The sequence below is a fragment of the Hydractinia symbiolongicarpus genome, chromosome 13 (genome assembly GCF_029227915.1).
Source record: "Hydractinia symbiolongicarpus strain clone_291-10 chromosome 13, HSymV2.1, whole genome shotgun sequence".
Lineage (NCBI taxonomy): Eukaryota > Metazoa > Cnidaria > Hydrozoa > Anthoathecata > Hydractiniidae > Hydractinia > Hydractinia symbiolongicarpus.
This window is the reverse complement of record NC_079887.1, coordinates 6,232,851-6,255,889: the sequence shown is the minus strand read 5'-3', so window position 1 is coordinate 6,255,889 and position 23,039 is coordinate 6,232,851. Positions and strand designations below refer to the sequence as shown.

The 23,039-nt window shown below is 33.3% G+C and overlaps 2 protein-coding genes across 2 annotated transcripts; both read left to right on the top strand.

The window, feature by feature from the left end:
- The first annotated feature begins 322 nt into the window (after window positions 1–322).
- On the top strand, window positions 323–9,055 carry LOC130623818 (glutathione hydrolase 1 proenzyme-like). Its single transcript, XM_057439344.1, has 9 exons — window positions 323–530; window positions 2,493–2,686; window positions 3,496–3,720; window positions 5,474–5,666; window positions 5,872–6,173; window positions 6,608–6,750; window positions 7,255–7,442; window positions 7,965–8,205; window positions 8,584–9,055. The coding sequence occupies exons 1-9, from the start codon at window positions 496–498 to the stop codon at window positions 8,854–8,856; spliced, it is 1,794 nt and encodes a 597-aa protein (XP_057295327.1). The 5' UTR covers window positions 323–495; the 3' UTR covers window positions 8,857–9,055.
- A 10,461-nt stretch (window positions 9,056–19,516) lies between these two features.
- On the top strand, window positions 19,517–20,801 carry LOC130624135 (protein-cysteine N-palmitoyltransferase HHAT-like). The gene is given in 2 exon segments (XM_057439702.1): window positions 19,517–20,186; window positions 20,259–20,801. Coding segments are annotated over 2 exon segments (1,146 nt in total). The 5' UTR covers window positions 19,517–19,583.
- Window positions 20,802–23,039: the final 2,238 nt, after the last annotated feature.

Sequence of the window (23,039 nt, the reverse complement as noted above, 5' to 3'; positions counted from 1 at the left end):
GCTCCCTTTACATTGGAAACTTACAATAGAGGTTTTACGTTTTGAGAAACAGAATATTTAACAGCCTTTTCTTAATTACTAAAGTAAATTACCAATCATCGGACTTGTACTATAAAAATGAACATTAAAATAGTAATAATAATAACTTATTCTTTCATGTCTAAAATATTTGCAAGCTACAGCTAACGACATTCTTCTTTAATTTTACCGCAATTATTCGCAATAGCTAGAAATGGGCAAGAAGTAGTTTTCTCAGTTTCAGCATGAATGCAATGAAGCATGGCGAAAAGTACATTCAGCTAGAAAATCGAAAGATTGGGCATCAGTTTGTTGTAAAGTTATATTTTGCTAAATTAAAAACAAAGCAATACAGACTATACAAGAAGGATTGGTGTGCATTATAAAAATGGAATGAAGGAGCATTTAATGTCTCACTACTCATAGTTCTTTGTTCTTGCTATCTCTTTTAGCTAATTATTATTTTTCTCAATCAAAATGATGGGTACAAGCGAAAGAAAAAGATCAAAAAAGTAAGCAATCAGTTTTTAATAAATTGATTTAAACGGTTTTAATTTAGCTTTTGTTTATATGGTTTTAATCTGTTTAAGACATTTTTTAGAACTTAGAAAATTATATTTCTCATTTTGTGCATACCGCAGAGCTGAACTCTTAATATCTTTAAAGACAACATACCTGGGATACACACCTTATTAGGCAGTTTCAAATTCCTTAAATACTCAGAAAAAAAATCATACAAATACCCCACCTACTGCATCTGTTAACTTTTTTCACTCAAGTTTGTTTTTGGCATCGCTTATTTTCACCATGTAAGATTTTCAAAGCAGAACGTATTTGAGGATATTAATTGGCTGGTAAATACCTACCAGCCAATCAGAATTTCTGAGTTTTTTCGTTACGTACGGAATATTTCCCTAACAGATAAGACTTAAGTCACCGCTATAACAACTATGATGTAGAGACGCCTTCAAACAAAAACTTGTAGTTTAGAATCATTTAAAGAATAATTTGTCACAGTTATATTCTTAACATAGCAAAGTAAAAGTTTTTTTTATCCGTGAACAACAAAAAACTCAATGGTTTAGTTAGTTCTTGGTTGTGAAGGTCCAGGAGGAGCGACATTGTGGCTTAAATTCGTTTGTCCTCTCTTCTCTTCTTGTAAAAAAGAACCCCGTCGTTCATAACCACATCCATAAATAAAAACAAAATAAGGATAAATTTTCAATTTATGCAGCCTCATTTCCAGCAACTATCTTTTTTGATATCAGAACAGCAATATGAACATCTCTTTGCCCGAACGGAGAAAGAGATGAAAAGGCGCTGAGAATAAGGTTGGAAGTTAGTTTCTACAAAATGCTCTGACGATTAAAACAGCCACTAAACAAGTTTTACCTAGTCTTATAAAAAAGCGTGTACTTACCTTTTTAAGAATACTGTGGCTATAAGTTCCAAATTGAAAAAATTGTATGTTATAAATATTTATATTTTACTTATAAACCTTTTTATATTCACGTATATTCACGTATTTAGTAACAAACTATCAGCCTCCACACCAGGGCTTTTTTTCACTTTTGATATTAACACGACATTCGTTTTCTTGCACACCACAATAACAAAAAGTGAAAAGCCGGACATTTATTTGTATTCTTCACTTCAACAGTTTTATCAATATTTTATACCAATTTTCCTTAAAAGTATCATTTTCACTGAACGCGACAAGCACCCTTGTCGCTAGGAATTTTTGCCTTATTTGACATTATATAAGATCTCTTGGGGCAAGCATGCGCAACAAGATTCAGGTTTTAATCTTGGCTAATGAAGTATACTACGTTGATCCTTACTTTCGGTAAACTTCTATTTGCTGCAATAAGAAAACAGGGAGGTTCTTATTAGTTAGTTTAAATCTCTTCTCTAATCTTATTCGGGAACATTAACAATAAACATCTGTTTTTGTACAAATTTGCATTAATTTTTTTTAAAAAAGCTGAAAAACATTACGGTACTTTTCTGGCACACCTGTTCTTCATATTTTTCGTCTGAGTAAAACATACCCATAATCATACCTATAAATTAGACAATCATCCGAAAATTTGCGGGGACAAATTTTCCCAAAGACTTAATTTCGCGGATTAGGTCAAAATCTGAGAAATTTAATTCCCGCGAAAATTTACCCAAATAACAAAAATTAATTCCACCTGAATATTTTTTTTCAGTTAAACTTAGTAACAAGCTGCGAGATTTTAAGATTTAGGTTTGAGTTTCAACTCCATGATAAATTTATTGTATAAGTAAAAATAAAAAAATAAGCCACGCAAAGAAACAAACAAAAATAGCTGCCCTTTCACTTTTATATTTTTCTATATAGTGTAAGAAACGCCTTATTTTTTGTTTTGCAAAATTTTTTTTATTATTTTTTTTACATCCATTGGACACACCTACTGACGTAACCTCGCCATTTTTATCACCTTCTTTAGGTTGTCGAAAAAGCAAGGAATCCTCATCGCCTTGACAACACTAACAGTTTTATCAGCTGTTGCTGTAGCAGTAATGATTACACTGTACTGCTTTCAACATAAACATTATCATGGCATTGCCAAATCAGCTGCTAATGCCGAATTATACGAACATGGCGCAGTAGCTGCAGACTCAGTACGGTGTTCTGAAATAGGTATGAGCAACTTAGATTTTATTTCTTCGCAACGTCACAATAAAACGATAGTTGAGTAAATGACACTTACACATTTCTTCTTCAATTAAAATGTTTTGCAATAAAAATAAATATTAAACCATTACGATTAATCTATATCATAATACTCGTATACGTCTGTCCGTCTGTCTGTCTGTCACGCAAAATGGTAGCTAAGCTGCGCAAGTACCGAGAAGCACCCCATGCGATTTTTCCACGGCTAGCAACTAGTGCGGTTTTATTTCTACGCAAGAACTTATCCCCACAAGTACGCGCGCAAAAATAATAGAAAAAGTGTGTCGACAAAATGAATTCCAATTAAAAGATTGAAACATAACTCGAATTGCTTCAAAGTAGAAAGGTAGAAAATGATTTCTTAAATATGCAGGAATACTTTAACTTTAAACGGCCTCCTTAAAACAAGCTTTTATTAGTGGAAAAAAGTGCAAATTGATATGTATAACTTTCCTCATATTGTCTTTTTTTTATTTCCACTTCAGAAATACTGATACGTTAAAATATATAACCAAAATTTAGTGTATTCACCTTCATTCTTGTACTATTCGAGCGAAGAAAATGCGCAGAATATTTGACTGCTTGAAAGACGAAGAATCACAACAACTATAGCATCTTGAGATGTTTTATGCGAGCACACTTAGTTGTAACACTCCTTTTTCCTATTTTAAAAATCCCAATTTGCAAGATTCCATTGCCAGTTTTTAACTAACGTTATTTCTCACGGAGCAACTATAATAATGTTGTTATTAACAGTATTTTTATTATATTAACAGGACGCGATATTTTAAAGAAGAATGGCTCAGCTGTTGATGCAGCAGTCGCTGCAAGTTTCTGTCTTGGTTTATACAGCATGCATTCAGCAGGAATTGGTGGTGGAGGTTTAATGCTGGTTTACAAGAGAGACACAAAGACTATGGAATCATACGATTATAGGGAAACTGCACCTGGGAAATCTAGAGAAGATATGTTTGCAGGAGAATCACAGAAGTCTAGATCTGGTAAGATACTGAGTTTAGTTTCCTTTTACTTTAATGTTATCAAAGAAGCAGTGGTGGAATTAATCTAGCCTTATTTGACCATGATATATACATATAGTCGAGACTTGATTAACTAAAATAAAGTGTAAGGCCATCATTTTCATCAGCACTTCAATCTCTGCACAATTAAAGGAACAAATAAACTTTCTATACACTGTGTATACAACATGCCTGCCTATATAGAAACATTATTTTCTGACAATCGTAAAGATTGAATAACTGAAGAAAATACTATTATTTATAACTTTTTGAACGTTTATAAGCATTCTGGCAAATGTCTTGATCAACTAGCATAAAACTTCCTGCGAAATTCTTAATTTCAGGAATTTTGTTTCATATTTTCTTTTTTCTTTTTTGTTTGTTTGTTTGTTTACATTTCAGACGGTCACTATAGGAAAGGAAACAAGTGACGTAAATCATATAAGCCAATAAAAAAATCAGGTTAAAGAACACGTTACACTGCTCTGTAATAAACGTAGCTGGGATTTTTAATTGGGTATTATTTAATTAACCACGTGATCAGTCTACACTAGGGCGTCTTAACAGACAGACACTAAAGAATCACAAAAAGAAAACAACACGCAAAGTTAAAGTAAAACTGAAAGACAGAAAAAATCCGTAAGCTTACGTTGCCCTAGCACGGGAGTAAAATAAAAGATGATACAATAAACTAACTTCATATACATAGTGATTTTACAAAAAAGTGAAAATTCCACAAAATCTCGGGTAATTCTTTTTGGTGATAATTTTTGTAACTTTTAATGTAAAAGCTCTACCAGCCAAACATAAACAAATTTAAAACTGTTTAATTCTTGAATGCGTTTTATTTATTTTTAAACAAAATGTTTATCGAATGTGTTTCTAACATTTAGTGACATAAAAATGTAACCTGGTTTCCATTTACTGTTCTGTTTCTTTTGAAGAACAGGTGTTCTTTAAAATAATTTTAATCGTTATTTAGCGGATTAATGAATGACTAACTTTTTAACCTATCTACCATAAAACCTCTTTATACCGAAGATCTCTCTATGGACACATTCAGGGATAGATGAAATGCGGTCTACTCGCATAGCAAAATTTCTTTATAGCAGAAGCTTTATGTATGGCGAACACTCTTTATAGTGGTCATTATTATAAGGCCCTAGTTTACGATACTGATCCATTTTATGAAAACAATTTAAGAAAATTTATTTGAAAAGTCCTGGGTTTGTTTCATCTTTTCGAATGAAAGATGGCATATGTACAATATTTTTACCTTAAGAATCGCAGAATGGGCGCGTAAGAAAATGTTAAATTTGACAGGATTTACTTAATTTAGCCGATGACGAAAACTCTTGTTTCGAAACAAATAATAAAAAAGATCAGCATCTTTAAAATCGTTTTTTTTCTTCTTACATAGAAAGTCACTGGTCGAGAACTTTGGCAAACGTTACAAAACTTTCCTTTTCCGGGAATCCTGCTAAAACTTCGTCTTATGATTGTTTTTCGGCTCTCTTTCCTATCAAAACCAGCCTCTCGCATAGCAAAATTTCTTTATAGCAGGTTCTCTCCAAAATGACTTGTATTGCTTTTTTTGCCCTTTTTTTCGTTGTTAGGGATAGTAAAATCGACGAAAAAAAAGTGTAAAGAGGCTGGTTTTCGTCTCCACGTTTTTCTGAGTATACCGATTAAATAGTTAATAAAGCGTTATATACTTAAAGTATCTCACTCTTAGGTGGTTTAGCAGTAGGCGTGCCTGGGGAAGTAAAAGGTCTTCACGAGGCTCACAAAAAACATGGGAAACTACCATGGAAAGATCTACTACAACCCACAATTGATCTAGCGGAAAATGGCTATCAAATTACGTTAAGGTCGTGGGAAGCTGCTGGCAGTATGAAATATTTAATTGAAAAGGATCCAGGCATGAGGTAAGGGCAACTAAAAAAAAGTTCGCTTTCTTATTTGCTTGGTGTGTATGTACACCTATGCACTAGTAATTTCAGTGCGATATTTGTTTATATCATTACTGCATTGTTAATAAACTGTTTCAAAGGTATCCTCTCTTATTCAAAAAACAACAACATCTTCGTCAATTACGACGAAGTATTAATTAGTTGACTATTTCTGTTATAGACAGCTACTTTTAAAAGCCGGCAAGATAATTGATCTTGGTGACTTGATTATCAATAAACCGCTCGCGAATACTTTAAAAAAGATAGCAGCGAACCCAGACGATTTTTATACAGGCGCACTTGCAGAAGATATTGTTAAAGATATTCAAGATGCTGGAGGAATCGTTACCTTGGATGACTTGGCTAATTATAAAGTTTTAAATGATAAAGTATTGACTGATGATATCGGCGATTTTACGCTGCATACGATGTCGACTCCAACAGGAGGACCAATCATAACACATACTCTAAACATCCTTAAAGGTAAGGGCAGAACACTTTTATAATAATATCCCTATTCTGTCTGTTTAAAATGGTTGCGTCGAGACTTTATTCCGCGTGCACCAGAGAGTGGATAATTTTGTAGTTAGCGACCCTGTGGATATTTCTACGGCTTAACGACTAGTCTCTCATGTTTTATTATACTAATAACCATGCTCTGTGGGTTTAAGGGCTGTGCAAAGCCTGTATACCCGTACATCAACAAATTTTCCTGACAGAAAAACACATACATTTTTTCTTTGCTTCTGTATACTTTGAAGAAGTAGCAGCGGCACATCTCCTTTGGTATTGGTTAATATTCTCGGTACAGTACAGGCTTAGTCAATCTCTTCTTGCTACGTCTAAACAAAGCTTATAATCGTTGGCACAGATATACGGGTAGAATAGTTAAGAAAAGAAATTTTAAAATTTTATAGGATACGGTTTTACAGAAAATGATATGAAAGGCGATAAAGCAATAACAACTTATCATCGAATAGTGGAGGCGTTTAAATTTGCATACGCTCAAAAAACAAAATCAGGAGATCCTGCTTTTATGGATAAGCAGTTTGTTGATAAGGTAGCTCAATTTTTTGTTTTCTTTCTTTTTGAGCGTTTGTTTGATTGTGCTGCATGTCATTTCATACATTTTATTTTATCAAAAGCTAGGAATGTTATTTTCGTGTCCTGAAGATGTTTTCTTGTTGCGTAATAACATGACACCCGATTTCAATGCAAGCTTCACATTCACCAAACAAAACTTTAGATTTTAAACTCTACGCGAAAAAATTGCTTACATTAAATTCAAATCAATAAGTTTTAGTACAATTTTAGAAGAAATAGCTAGAAACTACTTATAAAGCCTTACATGTAACTGAAATGAGATTTAACCGAAATAAAATTTTAAAAACAATGAAATTTTGTCATGTTTAAATGGAGTTTCACATAGTGACTGTGACAACTATACATCCGCTAAGATTTCGTTTCACCCTGTCATGTAAGGTCTGCCTAGCATCAGCAGAAATTAGTACATGGTTATGGTAATCCATGTACCACCAGTGTTTGAATTAGCCGGTTTTTTTAGTGGTTGGAAAACATGACTAGTGCAAAGTTTGGTTCTGAGTACCGTTTAAAGATCACAGATGATGAAACTCATAACGTTTCATATTATGGTGCAGAGATACCCCCTCCCACTGATAATGGCACGACTCATTTGAGCATCTTTGCACCAAATGGAGACGCAGTATCATTGACTTCAACCATAAATGATTGGTATAACTTGTTTCTCTTACTTTCACTTAGTTCGGCCTAATTCTAACCTCGTGATACTATTTGGTAACAGCAATTGACAATATGTTTAGCCGCAGTGATGACATTGGTTGTTCCTATGGTAGAGTCACACAGTATGAACTTTGGGAATGTTTAATCGATACTCCTAAAATATGTTAATTTCTACTAACATTACCATCACTATTTTTTGCGAATTTTAAACCTTTATGGGCTATTTTGTTGTGCCAGCGCGTTAAGGTATTGCACTAGCAAATTTTGCACGTTCGCTGCCTGACCTGTGTTTTCGCAAAAGTAGCTTGTTTGGAGCCTGTCACCGGCATAGTCGTGATAGTTTTACCTTTGTAGCCTTGTTTAAGAAATGACGAAGAAAATACCTTTGTTTTAATGATATTGTCCAGTCCAGATTGTGTACGTGACAGTCATAGTGGATATGTTCATTTTTTTAAGTCGCTGAAATTTTCTTCTGAAGTTGCCGAAATAAATAAATACCACTCACAATTTTAGGTATGGTGCATGCTTCCGTTCTCAAAACACTGGCATCATGTACAACAATGAAATGGATGATTTCAGCACACCAGGTGTCAATACAAGATTTGGTTATCCGCCTACAGCTTATAATTACATCAAGCCAAACAAAAGACCAGTTTCTTCTATGGCACCTGTCATATTGACAAATAAAAATGGCGACGTGAAACTTGTAATTGGTTCATCGGGTGGACCCAAAATAATTACTGCTACCGTCCAGGTATTCCTAATTTAGCCATTGTTTGCGAAATCTATATACCAGGAAGTGCAAAAAAGCTTGGGAATACTCGTTATGCTTAAGGCCATTGCCTTTCTTTAACGCTAGTACTATCTACAACCATTGGCTGTAGTCTCTATTAATCTCCTCCAAAGACTCACATACTAAACCCCACCCATCTTGATAGAGCTATTGGAGAGGCTCAAGTTAAAATTTCTATCCATATTTACAAATTTTTCTAATGTGTCTTTCAAACTTACAACAACTTACAACTTCCTTTCCTTTTTTTAATTCCCAGGAAGAAAAAATAAAGTTTACCTTCAAGGAATACTTGTATTGTGTGTCTACTGATTATTATTATGATATTCGTGTCTACATTAGGGTATAATGCATGCCACTTGGTTTGGTTTTGATCTTGGAAATGCCGTCGTGCGTCCAAGAATCCATCATCAGTTATTACCTAACGTAATCCAAGGCGAATCGAATCGAGCACTACCGAATAAGATTTTAGACGGACTTGTTAAAATTGGACATGAAATTTCATTGGAGGTTAAACCGGAATTTTCAGCTATACAAGCCGTGTATGTTGACGGGCCAGGAAAAGTGTACGCAAAGTCTGACCCTAGAAAATATGGCCACAGCGCAGGGTTCTAAAATACAGCATTAAATGTTTATTTCGGCTTCTAAATAGAACAGTATTAAAGAGGCCAATTTAACAAAAAGTTATTTGCTTGCTTTTCGCAAATGTACTTAGACAATTTCTTCATTTGTATTATTTTTATATCACTATATCACTACATTGTATATTTTTTGTTGTTATTTTTAACAATTTAAGCCATTGCTTCTAATAAAATCTGTTCTGTTGCGATTGGTTCATTGGCTTTTGTTTATGCACTCCTATGAATCGCTGTTGAAGTCACATTGCTAAGCAATATTTTCTTCACTACAGCGAGTGTTCGTTACATTCCTACGTCCCTGGAAATACTAATTATGCCTAGTATCACCAAAGTATCACCAAAGAAACATCAATAATGTTTTTAAACGATTACATTATGACCACATCCACGTGTCAAATAATTAGGAAAATTAAAAACTGTTTCCTCTTCATCTCTTTAGGTACTCTAACACTTTACTAATCGTGTACAAAAATGTTCCAGCTTTGATCGTAACAGTGTAATTTTCCTTGCCTATTTTTTATTGCCGTATGGAACAACCATGGATATCTTCTTTATGAATACCCAAGACTTTGCAGTCTTAAAACGTTAATGCTATCTGTTTGATCCTTATGTTTTAAAGGACTAAATAAAACTTCAAAATTATCCAGCCTTTGAACTAGCCTCAATAAAAAACAGGAGCCTCAATGGAAAATAATAATTAGGTTCCAGGGGTACTCCATCTTCTCTTATATTTTATTTTCTTGTCTAGAGTTATGAAAGACTACGGTTATTATCCTATACCGTAGCCTATTGTTACCGTATAAGTTATCAACATCTAAGATCTTTCTGTCTATCCTATACACATTAAACCTTTCGTTTGAGAAATGACCTCATTCGTCATTGCGTAATTAATGATTTAGAAGATTTTAATTAGTATAAACTTTTCGTATTAAAGTAATTTCGGCACACTTACTTTGTTTCGCCATGTGTAAAGACACGTATTAAAGTAACTAGCATGCAGCCTTCCATTGGTTTTTAAAAACGACATTAAATACTTCCTGCTGCGCATGGTCAATTTGCACGTGCAATTTATTGTTTTCCCTATAGTTTAATTGCATCTTTTTCGTTCTGGCTCCAAAGCGTCATCGCTTATCTATTCTTCATGATTTGAATGATAACTTTCTTAATCTCATTGTTATAAAACACATAGATTGGAAAGCATGCATTCTAGTAGAAAAGACTAAAGAGAAACAAAAGGTAACGGTTTGCAATTTGAAAAATTCTACATATAGTTTTTTTACAACATTTTTAATGTTTATAAATTTCACTGCTTTCTTTACTATTTCATTTCCTTTTAAAGTATTTTTTTTAAACAAGAGCCTCTTATAATTTTTTTAAAATTTTTATTCAAATTACATATAAATTTTTTTAGGTAATATACCTGTCCACAGCGTTATTGTCTGCAATTCAACTTGCTAGTCTGACATATTGATTGTGTATCATCGCTTTAGGATGAAATCAAAAACTGATAAAACTATTATTGTCACTGCTGTTATATTTGTCACATTAATTGGAATAGTTGGTCTCGTTTGTTTAATTGTCGGCGTATTCCATGACAATATTATGCTGCAGAGTATAGGTTTTATCTTTTTCTCCATATCGGTTTTTGCGTTACTAATTAATTCCTGCAGGATGTTAATTAAAAGCTGTAGAACTTCACAAGGTGATGTTATACGGCAAATACATACCCTGGAAGCAAATGATATAATGACAAGGCAGCCTTATTTACAAAATCCTACACAGCCATGTATAAACTACACAAAGGTAGGACACGTCAATATGGGATATGTTTGTCCAGACCTAAAAATAATAACTTCGTCGCAAACTTTTGGATTACCGAAACCAAACGAAAATTTGATCTTTCAAAACGAAAATAGTTGGAAAAATATCCAGACGCCAGTACTGGGTGAAACACATCAAGGGATATACACTACATTACCGAGAAGATCTGCACTTACTAAAGGTAACGTCGTTATTTGAAGTAACGCAAATCTAGCATAATTAAAATTTTTATGCACCATTGAGAGGATTGCTGAAAATGGAGTAAGCAGTCTTAACATTTCATTATTGTCACTGTTCATTAAATTACTTTTTGCAGAGTAATTTGCTAATGTAGAAAGCTGAAGTAGAAATTAGTCCTGATTTTTCAATGATATGAATCGTGAGCATTATGTTATTTTAATACCTATTTCCATTCAGATTCATCAAATACAGAAAATATTGCCGGAGTGCAATTCTCACCGCCACCTTACGACGCAACTTCAGCACCATTTATTTTGTCTACGAAGCTTTAACAAGACAACAGAAGATGGTAACAATAAAGTGCGTAAAAATAAAGGCGTAAAAATAAAGTTTAATCATTCCGAAATAAACTAACAAGAAATTTGTGACCAGATATTACGATTTAAACTGAACAAACTTATCTAATGGTCCGTTGATTCAAAGAATTGTATCAATGAGATGTAATATAGATATTTAGTACAGACATTCTTTACCAGGATATCACAATTTTGCAAAATAATATTTCAAAACCATTGTTGAAAAATCTTATTTCCAAATTTGATTGACAATTAGGATGCCAACATTTTCCTAAACAGAAAGTCCTCATACAATAAAAAAAGATTACATCCGCTTCTGTGGAGTGTAAGAATAAAATTGATGCATCATTTCACTTTCTATATTTAAAAAAGTGGCTGCGGAGTAATCATTGCGTTTGCCAGAAACATATTATTACCAAACAAATACTATTTTTGTTAATATTAATGTTTTTTCAACTGCTATAAAATTTCAATTTTTTTTAAAAAATAACTATAGCTGTTATAATGTGGAATCTAGAAAGGAGTGATTAAGTATCCTTTTGTTTAGCTAATGAGTGATTAAATATCCCTTTGTTTAGCTAAAGTGCAGGAGTAAAAAAAAAAATGTGGTAGTCTTATCACCAAGCCCCTAAACAAACGATGAAGCTAAATTTGCATCTTCTATAATTTTTCGTCCGCAGGTTTAATTAGTCAATCGCAAATTTGCACCTTAAATTTAAAAAGCAATGTAATTGCTACCTCAGAGTAACTCAATCTTATGATTGTGAATGAATTTAGCAAACTTTAAACTCGAGTAAGCGTCATCACTAGTTATTTTTTAAATATTTAACAGCTAAATGACTCTTATTTACAAAAATAATTCAGAAAAATTGGATATACAATGGAGGGTAATAGGCTGTAACCATTGTCAAATGTTAAGTTTTCATTTTCTAGTACCAGTAGTTTCAGAAAAAGCCCGCAAAGGCCCGCAACAGCTCGTAAAAAGAGTCATCCATCGTTACATATGTCTCCAATCAGACCTTCGTGCAGCCATATTTGGCTGTCACTGAATATTTTAAAAACACAGAATAATTAGATTTTCCCGACGTACATAATCAGGTTCTCAGATTTTCTCATACTGGTATTTCGTGCATTTCTGCTCGCCTACCACAAGAAGTAAAAATATTACTTAAAATATTACGCCGGTTTGCAGATATTTCCGGTAATACCTATGGATTTGTCGCATTGATGTTTCATACATCCCTAGCACAAAGTGGCGATTGACTACTATTATAAACTAGTCGCCAACCCGTAGAATGAACCACGGTTTCGCCCGTCCGTTTTATATCGCATTTCGTGCTTCTGTAACAGACAGACAAGCACACAGATGACAGGTATTATTATAAAGATACGGATAAAAAGATGCACAGCAGTCGTTTTTTCTCTGTGTATCGTTAAATGATATTCAAACTATGTTGTCATAATCATAGCCTATGTGCAAAGTAAGCTTTAATGAGATGTACTTACTGCAAACTCGAAAATGTCGTAAAGCGTAAATGGACGTAAATAACTGTAATGCCCATGAGAGTCAGCACTTCTTGGTAACAATTTAGTAAACTTTTTGCACTCTTTATATCGTAATTATCCCAGTTATAAAACAATAACAACAAAATTGAAAAAATTGCAATAATAATATATCTAATAATTTCAAAAATTATTTTATTTCCTTGTCATTTTCTTTATAAAATAAATCATTTACCATTCTTTCAGAGGCTATTCGTCCTAAAATCTAACGATATTAACGAACGTGTCCTGGCTTAGAAATTCTTGCTTTAAGACCTGATATATATATGACCATAGGACCACAACCTCGTCCCCAGGACCTGTTAGGCTCTTTATATTTGGGCCAACCAAATATAAAATGCCTAACAAGTCCTGGGGACGAAGTTGCATAGGACCATTATTATATTATTTTATCTTATTATTGCTGCACAGAATTTGTAATACAGGTTTGCTTCTTATTTTTGTTTCTATAAGATAATTACAGGACTATTAAAAAACTTTTATTGACTTCAACAACAATTATTGATCGTTGTTAAATCATTACTGTTGCATGTCAACTGTTTTCCTCTGCGGAAAGGAATTTTGTCAAGCTATTCTGAAATCTCTTACATTATTTGTGAGGAAAGATTTTGTCAACTTTATCTTTCACAAGCAAAACTGTGATTATAATATTTAAATGGATTGGTTTTTCTTATTGCAATCTGTAAATGTGGTAACTTTATTTTTCTATTAAAGGGGAGACGAAACAGCTCAAGTAAGATCTCCGTCATTGAGGATAATCATCATTTTCGCTCAAACTAAATAGGATTGTGTAAGCTAGGAACTGCAAAATATAATGAACAATATTAAAATCGAAAGTTTGTTTTGATGAGGAAGCAGCAATTGGTTTACGGCTTATCAAAACAGGGTTTGTATGGAGCTATACTAACCGGCTTGGGAAGCCATTATTAAAATGGTAACATAAAAAAGTAAACAAATAAAAACATTTCCATAGCGCACAAAAAATATATAATAAGCTCACCTAAAACCATCTTTTCTTCGTTTCAATTTATATACGCAATGATTCGAATTTGTTTTGTGAACTTTGTGTACAAAAGTTTAAAATCGAACGATCTTAAATTCCAAACGTATAAAAATCGAACATGCGTTTTTATTCTTCCTTGGTGGCTTGGGAATAGGAACTTAAAAAAATGGCTTTGTTGTTTTTTGTTCACAAAGGAATGCTTATTTTCAGGTATATAAGAAGTGTAGTCATGACTTTATTTATTACTAAATTCAACATGGCGAATAATCCTAATGTTTTGTATAAGTTAAAAAGAGTTTAAGCAATGAGAAGCAAACTGACATTTTCATATTTAAAAATAATTTATTTGTCTGCTATTGTACATCTTCACTCACATCAAAAGTATAAAAGTTTAAAGTTCCGTTGTTTTGTATTATGGGGATAAAATATATATCTTGTTTCGAATTTATTTTATTTTTTAAAACGATTATTTTTACAGCTTCTTCAGTCGTGTACACACACTGTTGTCCTGACAGTTTTAAAAATACGATGTTTTCGCAAAATATTAAAAAATCGTGATGTTGGATAAGAAGTTCCACTCGTTTGCATTCCCCCGAATAGGTTTAAAGTAGCAATGTGGATTTCTTTGTAAGGGGAACTTAAAAACAAACAGTTTTCCAACTTTCGCTACAAAATAACGGGCACACAACACAAAGGGATTTAATGAGGGTCATATGGGTCACAAGTTAGCGGAAGTTCGCTAAAGAAAGCGCAGTTGATTCGCTTATAAAAAAGCATATACGACATTACGCTATTTAAGCTAGGCTACAGGTTGTGAGTGTAGTCCGGGGTAAAGCAAAAGTACCCTACCCCAATAATTTTGCCTTGGTTTACCTTCCTAAAAGATTTTTTGTTCTGTATTAATAATTTTTTTCTAATTAAAGCAACATTTTACGTGCTTTTAACTAATTAAAGCTTTTGGAAACGCCAAAGCAACAAAATAATAATTATTTGAAATCAAATTACTATTGAACTTAATATTTTAAAATAAATTTATGTTCCCCCTTTCATATCTACAGCTCAAAAGGGGTGTTGCACAGCTGCGAAATTTTGGAATCAAGCTACTAGGATTTTTAGCCATTTATGGTTGTGAGCTTATTAACAAAAGTACGCCGGGTAGGTCATTCTTGTCCGCCCTAACATGAATAGGGTTAAGCTACGAAGGAAAGTAGGGCCACTGCAGAAAACACAAAGTTTAATAAACTCTTTCGTGCTATCAGGAATTTATTTTTTGTTGCTTTGTCTAATTTATGGTGGTTACCAAAATATATTATTTCAAGTATCAATCTGCTCGAAATTGTTAGCTACATTATCATCATTTGCAATAATCATAAGTAAAACAAATTCCTACTTCATACTCGGTTAATAATTTCGTAGGCTCATTCTATAATAGATTCACACATTTTGAACTTGTCAAAGTTCATTTGTAAATTTTCAGAGTGGACTTAGGACTAGGTTATTTGGTAAATACAAATTTCTTATAATGTGCTAATTGATGCTGGCGTAAGCAAGTCCATTAATCACGAATTTCGGGGCCTTTGTTGTCCCCGACGTGAATTATTTCGGTGTGCGGGCGTGCTAAAGAATGTGACTAGCAACTTTTCAACGCTCTCTGCCTGGTCTACTTGTGTGCACAAGCAGCGACTTTGCAGCCTGTCGGCTGCAGAGAATTGACTGTTTGACTGTTTTGTCCATGTTTGGATAACGAGTAAAAACGTGCCTTAGTCTAAATATTTCTGTCCACGATTGTAGGTACCTATATAGTACACAGCGCAGCTAGCTAGCTACAGCTCATAAATTTTAATAGTAACAAGCTTCCAAAACATTTTAGATTTTTCACCAATAATAAACAGTCTAGCTAAGCCTGATCAACAGAGTAAAGTCAGTAATATTCTGACAATTTTGCTTTCATCGACAAAAAAGTTTCTTTGATGTTGTGTCTTTTTTTGCCCGCCATCTCTAAACTTGCTATTAAAGGCGTCTCATTATCTTTGGAATATTAAAAATGCCTTGTATATCTTGACATTTTTTTATCCGGTGAGCAGCCTGTTCCAGGGCCATTTTGTTGGCCACTCCGTAATAACGGTTCAGGGGCCTTATGATCCTGGGGACGAGGTTGATTATTTCATATTTTGTTTGTTCGCTGCTTTGCTAGTTTTTAAAAAAATTGAAACAAATTTTACGCATTCATTTTCACATCATGGGCCGTAACGTTGGTAAATCAGCATCTCCTACAGAAAACCACCTTAGAACTTACTGCCTTATTTATTCTTTACATTGAATGCTAGTTGTTTGGTTCAAACATAATTTAATCAGTGCTTTAGGTTTTTTACACTGACATTAAGTTGTTCTAAATGAAAAATAAAAAAACAACTAGGCCACTCCAAATATTTAGTGATTTTATTTTAAAATTTTTAATTACGCATGAACCACACCTGTCTTTATTAAGTATATCTATTTTATATATGATAACATGGATAGTGAATCGACACCTTTCTTTGGTGGGTGCAAACCTTGTTAACACGAGTTTTCTTGGTGCAATACAGTTGATATTTAAAAGATTGCTCACGTGTTGAATTAAGTGGCCTGCCGAAACAATATTTTCTTTGCATGTATATGGAGATTCAAAAGTTTAAATTGAGTCGAAGTTACGAACTATTCTACAAAACATGCTTTGTTTCGTCAGAATGAATAGTCAGGATAAAGAAAAAAACAATATAATATAAGTGCTTAAATAATTTTTACTCCGTTTCTAATGTGCTTGTTAGTCTGTTTTTATGATTTACAGTTTAACCGAAACTAATTTTATCCTTCTCTAAATTTGGCCAAACAAAGTTGCATTATTGTGTGCAAGGTTCGTGGATACAAACTGCTGCGACAAAGCCAGCACCTCTAATCAAACATTTCACAGCTTTAATCAAATTTTCTGTGGACAAGCTATTTGGAAATAATGCGCACGTTAGCAGTTCTGTATCTAACCATTTTTTAGATGAATTTGGTACATCACTGAAATTACGATCAAATTACGTCCGCGGGCCAAACCCCCATTGTTTTTTTAAGTCATGTGAGCGTCAAAAATAAATAAATTAAAAGGCTTATATAATGTTAAGATATCACGTTAAGATCAAACTAAAATTTTCTTAAAATTACAGATATATTTACCACAATTAAAAGTTGATCAGGAAAAGGATAGATAATGAGGGTTTTTTGTTCTACGGCTTTAGCCGGTAGAACTTTAAAATGGGATTCTTTTTTTTGTCGCCGTTTTTATTATCGAGACTAGTTAAGCACGAAAGGGTACCAGTCTAGTGTAACGATACGTGAATTATTAGTATTTAAGTGTTGATAACAGACCTACACTGTTGAACAGTACAAAAGGTACAAAAACCTATTTTTTTTACAAATAAATCATTTTAAATTATTATTTTATGTTCATTTGGCTTCGCCTGTTTCACCAAGCTACAACGGTCGTTTGTTGTTGTTTTTTGTGATTTGAAATTTTAGGCTAGATTTGTATTTGATTACAAGGAGTTTCAACAGGCTAAAATTCTTTTTAAAAAACGAAATAAATCAGAAGTAGTTGTTTTTATTTGTTTTCATGTTTTATCTAGTTTTCAAAAAAGCGGTGTTTGCTTGAACTCATTCTTCTACATTCATATTTTTTTCGTCTTTTGCTGTGCCAGTTGAAAATAATCTTATATATTAATTCCCTTGCGTGAGTAAAATTGTGAGTCCACGACACGCAACTCACGGGTCACTTTCCTATGAAGTGGCCGCACGCTTAATTTTACTAAAAAAATAAGTAAGCCGCCAAATGAGAAAACAGGGTGCCCATTTGTCATTTATGCTAGAGCGCCGTTCTTAGTCGTTACGGTTTAAATAATTTAGTTTTATCCTCGGTTTACCATATGCGCGCCGTATCTTATGAAAACAAGTTGTTTATCAACTGAAAAAAGAAAACCGAAGCAAACAAGGTTGTCTGTTTTTCAAGTTGATCCTGAAAAAAGTTACTTCAAACAGTTTTGTGCTTCGATTACTAATTTTATGCGGATGGAAAATGCGTCCGTTTAGCAAATTAGATTTGAAACAGGGTTAGCGTTTCCATAGTTTCTTTGAATGACATACTGGTAATAAGTATCATCATTTAAGCAACTTTTTACGTTTTACGCACATAATACAAGTACAGCTTAATATTAAGGTTACTGGTTTAGTTTTGTACCAATTTGTATTAAGCATTAATTTTAATGTTATGAAATTCCCACAACAGTAAGGCAGTTTATTAAGCCAGAAAAGAGTAAGAAATTAGACGACGCGAAGCCTGTGACCTTAAGACCTTAAACAAAAAGACTAACAAAATTCAAACTAATACACATACAGGTAGGTAGCTAGTAATACACTCTATACCAAATTTAACATACACACCAAAACATCTTTTGACCGCCAAGACAGTGTTTACATAAATTGCCTCAGTTATCTCGTTTAGCATTGGGCTTTTATAAACAAACAATACATTTGATTGAGGTCAAGTTAAAACCTTTTGTTTTGATAAGAAAAAGATTTTAATCACATGTTTTGTAAGAACATCTGGTGGTTTACCACTTTTAAGAATAGTTCTTGACACAAAAGTGCTTAAAATTCAGGAGCAGCTAAAACTAAAATATTTGTCCATGTAACTATACCCACGAACATTTTAGGCGTTTTTTCTTCACATTCCAGAATTTCATTCATTGGAACTAGAAAACCCGCGGACGTTTTAGGCGTTTTTTCTTCCATCTGGGACTTTCATTCATTCGGAACTTTAAAACCCGCGGACGTTTTAGGCGAATCGACACTTTGCCTAAGATCACCCCGGGTTTGCTTAGTTGAGTAAAATATAAAAAATCGATAAAACGCCGCATAGTCATGAAGTCGAAATCGGCGGATGCCGAAAATAAATTTATATAAATAATTTAGTTTTTTTATAGATTATTCTATCTATAGAATTTTTTTTCTCTAGTAGGTCACAAAATTAGACTTTTGCCTAGGCAATTGCCTAGGCTGCCTAACCCTAGATCCGCCCCTGGCAATTATGTAGTTTTTCACTTCGTATTTCACTTTTTACGTAACAGTTGTTAGACACCTTTGATTATTTTGGGCATTTTCCATTTTTATTTCATAATTTATTTTTAATTTTCGGGACACATGCTTAAATTTTTAAACGTTTTGTTCTAGCGGTTATAAACATAGAATAATGCTGATTATGAGCAAACTCGATCCCAGGGCTTTATTCTCTTTTTTTCATCCCGTTATAAAAGAGACAAAGAGTCCAGGGTCGAGGTTAAGTCTGAGTTAAATTACTGTGTTGGATGTTTTTGTTTGGTATCCCTTACGTCGGTTTAATGAGAGATATTGGATTCTTTCACGCGAACTCAGCTAGTTAATTATTAATAACGTGCTCTCTTTCTCTGTACAATTGGAGAACTGAAGCAAATACTCCCCCGTAGAGGATGTAATAAATTGGTAATACGAAGTAGAACTTCTTGCCGAAACGGCTAGTTTATTTGCATTTACCCGCGTCTCATGTTGTCTTTCATTTTACAGCTTTTCCGGCAAAGTGATGTTTGTACGACTTGGTTTTATCGAAATTTCCGTAACATAGGCCGTCAGGGTATTTTTATATTTTTGCGCCTTTAGTTTTGCGTACGGGATCAACCGACAATACATCAAAGGTCAATCTGTTGAGGAATTAATTCCTGATGATGAATGGTTGTTATGGAGACGGTTTGTCGACTTTTGGCTGCGTTATTAGCACTGTATTCATGTGTAGGATACATTGTAACTAAGTACGTCCCGAAATTTAGTCAAATCTATTACATACTAGCATCATTATTATCACTAACGTACATTTTATCCTTGAATGGATTATTGCTGGCTATTACAGAGATGTTCTTCCTCTTTGTCATTTTACAGCTGAAGCGCAGGTCCCTAATGTGGATGTATGTACTGTTGATGATCTGTATGCAAACTTCAAATTATCGGCAGGCGCAGTTACGTTTCTTTAATGTCAACCAACAGTTAGAAAATTTAGTAGAAGTAGCTTTTCATATCATGTACCTTCGTTTCTTAAATTTTGGTACTGAGCATATTGAGCAGGAGGAATCGCATACTCTATTTGATTTTCTTCAATATATGTTATACTTACCCGTGTTTCCTTACCGGCCGGTAATAACAATGGATTCTTATCATCTTGCAAGTAAAGCTAACAAAAAGAAATGGAATTTTTTTGTTATACTACGGGATGTGGCTACATGTCTTATATACACATTAATGTTGGAGCAATTCTTTCGACATATTTATTTTCTAGATGTTATTAATAGGGATAGTTTATTCGCCAACATCAATATTATACAAGCTACATAAATAACTTTCATTCACGAGATCATATTCTGCTTCAAATATGTTATTTTCTACCGTTTTTCGGGTATTTTTGCAAAAATTGATGGACACAATCCACTTGAAGCACCAAGATGCAATACTATGGTACAAACCTACGGTGATATGTGGCGATACTTTGATAAAGGTTTGTACCAGATACTCAAGAAGTGCATATACTTTCCAATGGGTGGATCGAAAAAGGGTGTGCTAAGGCAATTATGCGGATCATTTCTTTGTTTTCCATATATTTCCTAATGACATGGTAGAGGTACAAGACGTATTAGTTGGGGTGTTTTAAATTGGATTGGAGTTGCAATCGAAGCGCTGGCTTCAATTGTTTCATCAAAAATGAAGTTAAAATCCAGAATGAGTGAAAGAAATTATAGAAGGTTATGCGCGCTTGTAGGAACTCCTTGCTTGATTATCATAGTATACAGTAATTTGGTATTTTTGGCTGGGATAAAATCTACCGTTATGCTATTAGAGAAGATTTTTTGGAACTGGGATACAGCAAGCGTACTTGTGGCATCGTATTTTTTAAAATAGAGCATAATCGATGCTCAATTGATGTATAAATATTAGATAAATCTGTATCTGTGGAATGGATCCGATCCGATCAATGTCAGACTTTAAAGCATGAGTTATGACGATGATGATTTTGAGTATGTGTACTCTCTTTGCAAGATAATAGCACATACTCAAGAATATAGAAAAACAATATATTTTCAATATGACGTCTTTTTTTCTTTTCCAATCCACAGTGCTTTGAAAACGCCCTAAAGTTTGCATGAGTTACTCAAAATTTTACGCAAAGGGTGTTTACAGTGGGTTTACAATCCCGTTTGGACTTATATATTTATTAATACTTTCTCACATTTAAGTAATATTATTAGTGAAAGGACTGGGAGAGTACGGATACTCTTAGATCATTCAAAATTTCCACTAGCTTCCACCCTTATCGCCAAGGTTTTTTGCCTTCCTGATATGAGAGATTACATCAAATAATACCCTGGTATCGTTGATCGGATATTGAAATATTATTAGCTGTTACATTTTTGCATAATGATTACGACTTTTTTCCTTAGTCAGCACATTTCAGGTCAAGATTAAAATGGCGCATTATACCGTGGTCGATTCTACTTGTATGCAACAAAACTTTGTTATGGAGCAAATTAAATTAGTTTAAAACGTTTGGTTTTACTTTGTTAGATTTAATAAAGTATCGCTGACTAGTTCATGGTGTCGCGTTGTACATTAAGAAAGAACGTAGCAGCATAAAAATATAGGCTACTGATATAAGAAAAACAAGTGTACGTAGCTAGCTAACAAGAAGGTTTTTAATATGCTTAGCACATAGTAGGTGATCAAAAAACGAATGTAGAGGTGTTGAGGACAGCTAGTTTTTTCAATTTTAGCTTGGTATTTTGCTTACATTTAGCTATTAGTTAGCAAAGTTTGTTTCTTTGTTCCTCAATTATATTTCTCTCAAAGACTTACAATATTTGTTTGAAGGCGGATTCACAAAAATTAATCCAAATAATACGTATATTTCTTGGGACCCTATTTGCAAAAATTTATTCAACACTAACTTAAAGTTGATGCATTTATTTAGGTGAGGGGTTTAGTGTCTCTGAATGTCATAACCACCTTAACCGTATTTATGTAGTAGCAGGTAAAAAAAGCTAACATTTGGTGACTTTTCTATTATGGGTGTCCTACAACAGTATTGAAGACTTTTTTATTATCTATCTGTGCGTTCAAAAAATTGAAAATATGAAACTGGGATGCAACAATCAAACATGGTATAAATTTTTATTTAGACCCTAACATAACACTTAGAGTCTGACATATTTCAATCATAAAAATGGCTCTTAATATTTTTCGCACCTGTATTTTTGTTGATTTATATAATTTCAAAATTGATATAACGGTCAAAAATCGTTCATCAGTCGCAGAACACAGTTATAACAGGAACTCAGGAACTGTGATAATAATAAGAATATTCTGTATCCCCATTTTTTTTAAACTAGCCTAAAAACAAATCATGCCAAGTTTCAACTTTTTATTCCAACTTTGTTTTTAGCAAAAAGTATGGTTTCGACAGGGAAGAGTTTTTATAGCCCACTTTGTTGGGCACTTTTAGTTGTATCCCTTTCAGTACATAGACTCATAATTAATTAATGATATCCAATTAAAGGAGGTATTTTAAAAAGATCTTTAAACTTGCTGACTCTGCAAAAAAATAGTTCTCGTAAAAATTTAAAAGCGTTGCAAAATTAAGTTCTCACAAAAGTTAATTTATCTAAAGTATCCCTTAATAGTTCCGCTCTTTTACATAGCAGAATGTTCGGAAACTTTAGTGAACTATCTGAAACATTTAGCTCATAAAAAAATTCAAAATTACTGAATATTCACGAATTAAGGCTTTTGGTCTATATTAAAAACTTCATTTCTAATTAATTTATGACCCATAACTCCACCTAAAGATTAATCTTGTAACAGAGAAGTATATAATTCGTTTCCATCCCAAAAATATATCTAAAGCAGGCTGTTATATTGTGAAGCTGTCTACATATATCCACAAATTATTCTGCCCTTTACTCCCTTGATTCAGAACGCCACCAAAATAAACTGGATTTGAAATCTAGACAATGAACCATCTATTTGCAGCAAACAAAAGTGCTATCCAGGTAGTACTTGCTAAACTAATTAACGCTAAACAATAAAACTAAAAAACTATTATGTAACTTGCACATAGAACAGCACAAACTTCTTTTACAACCT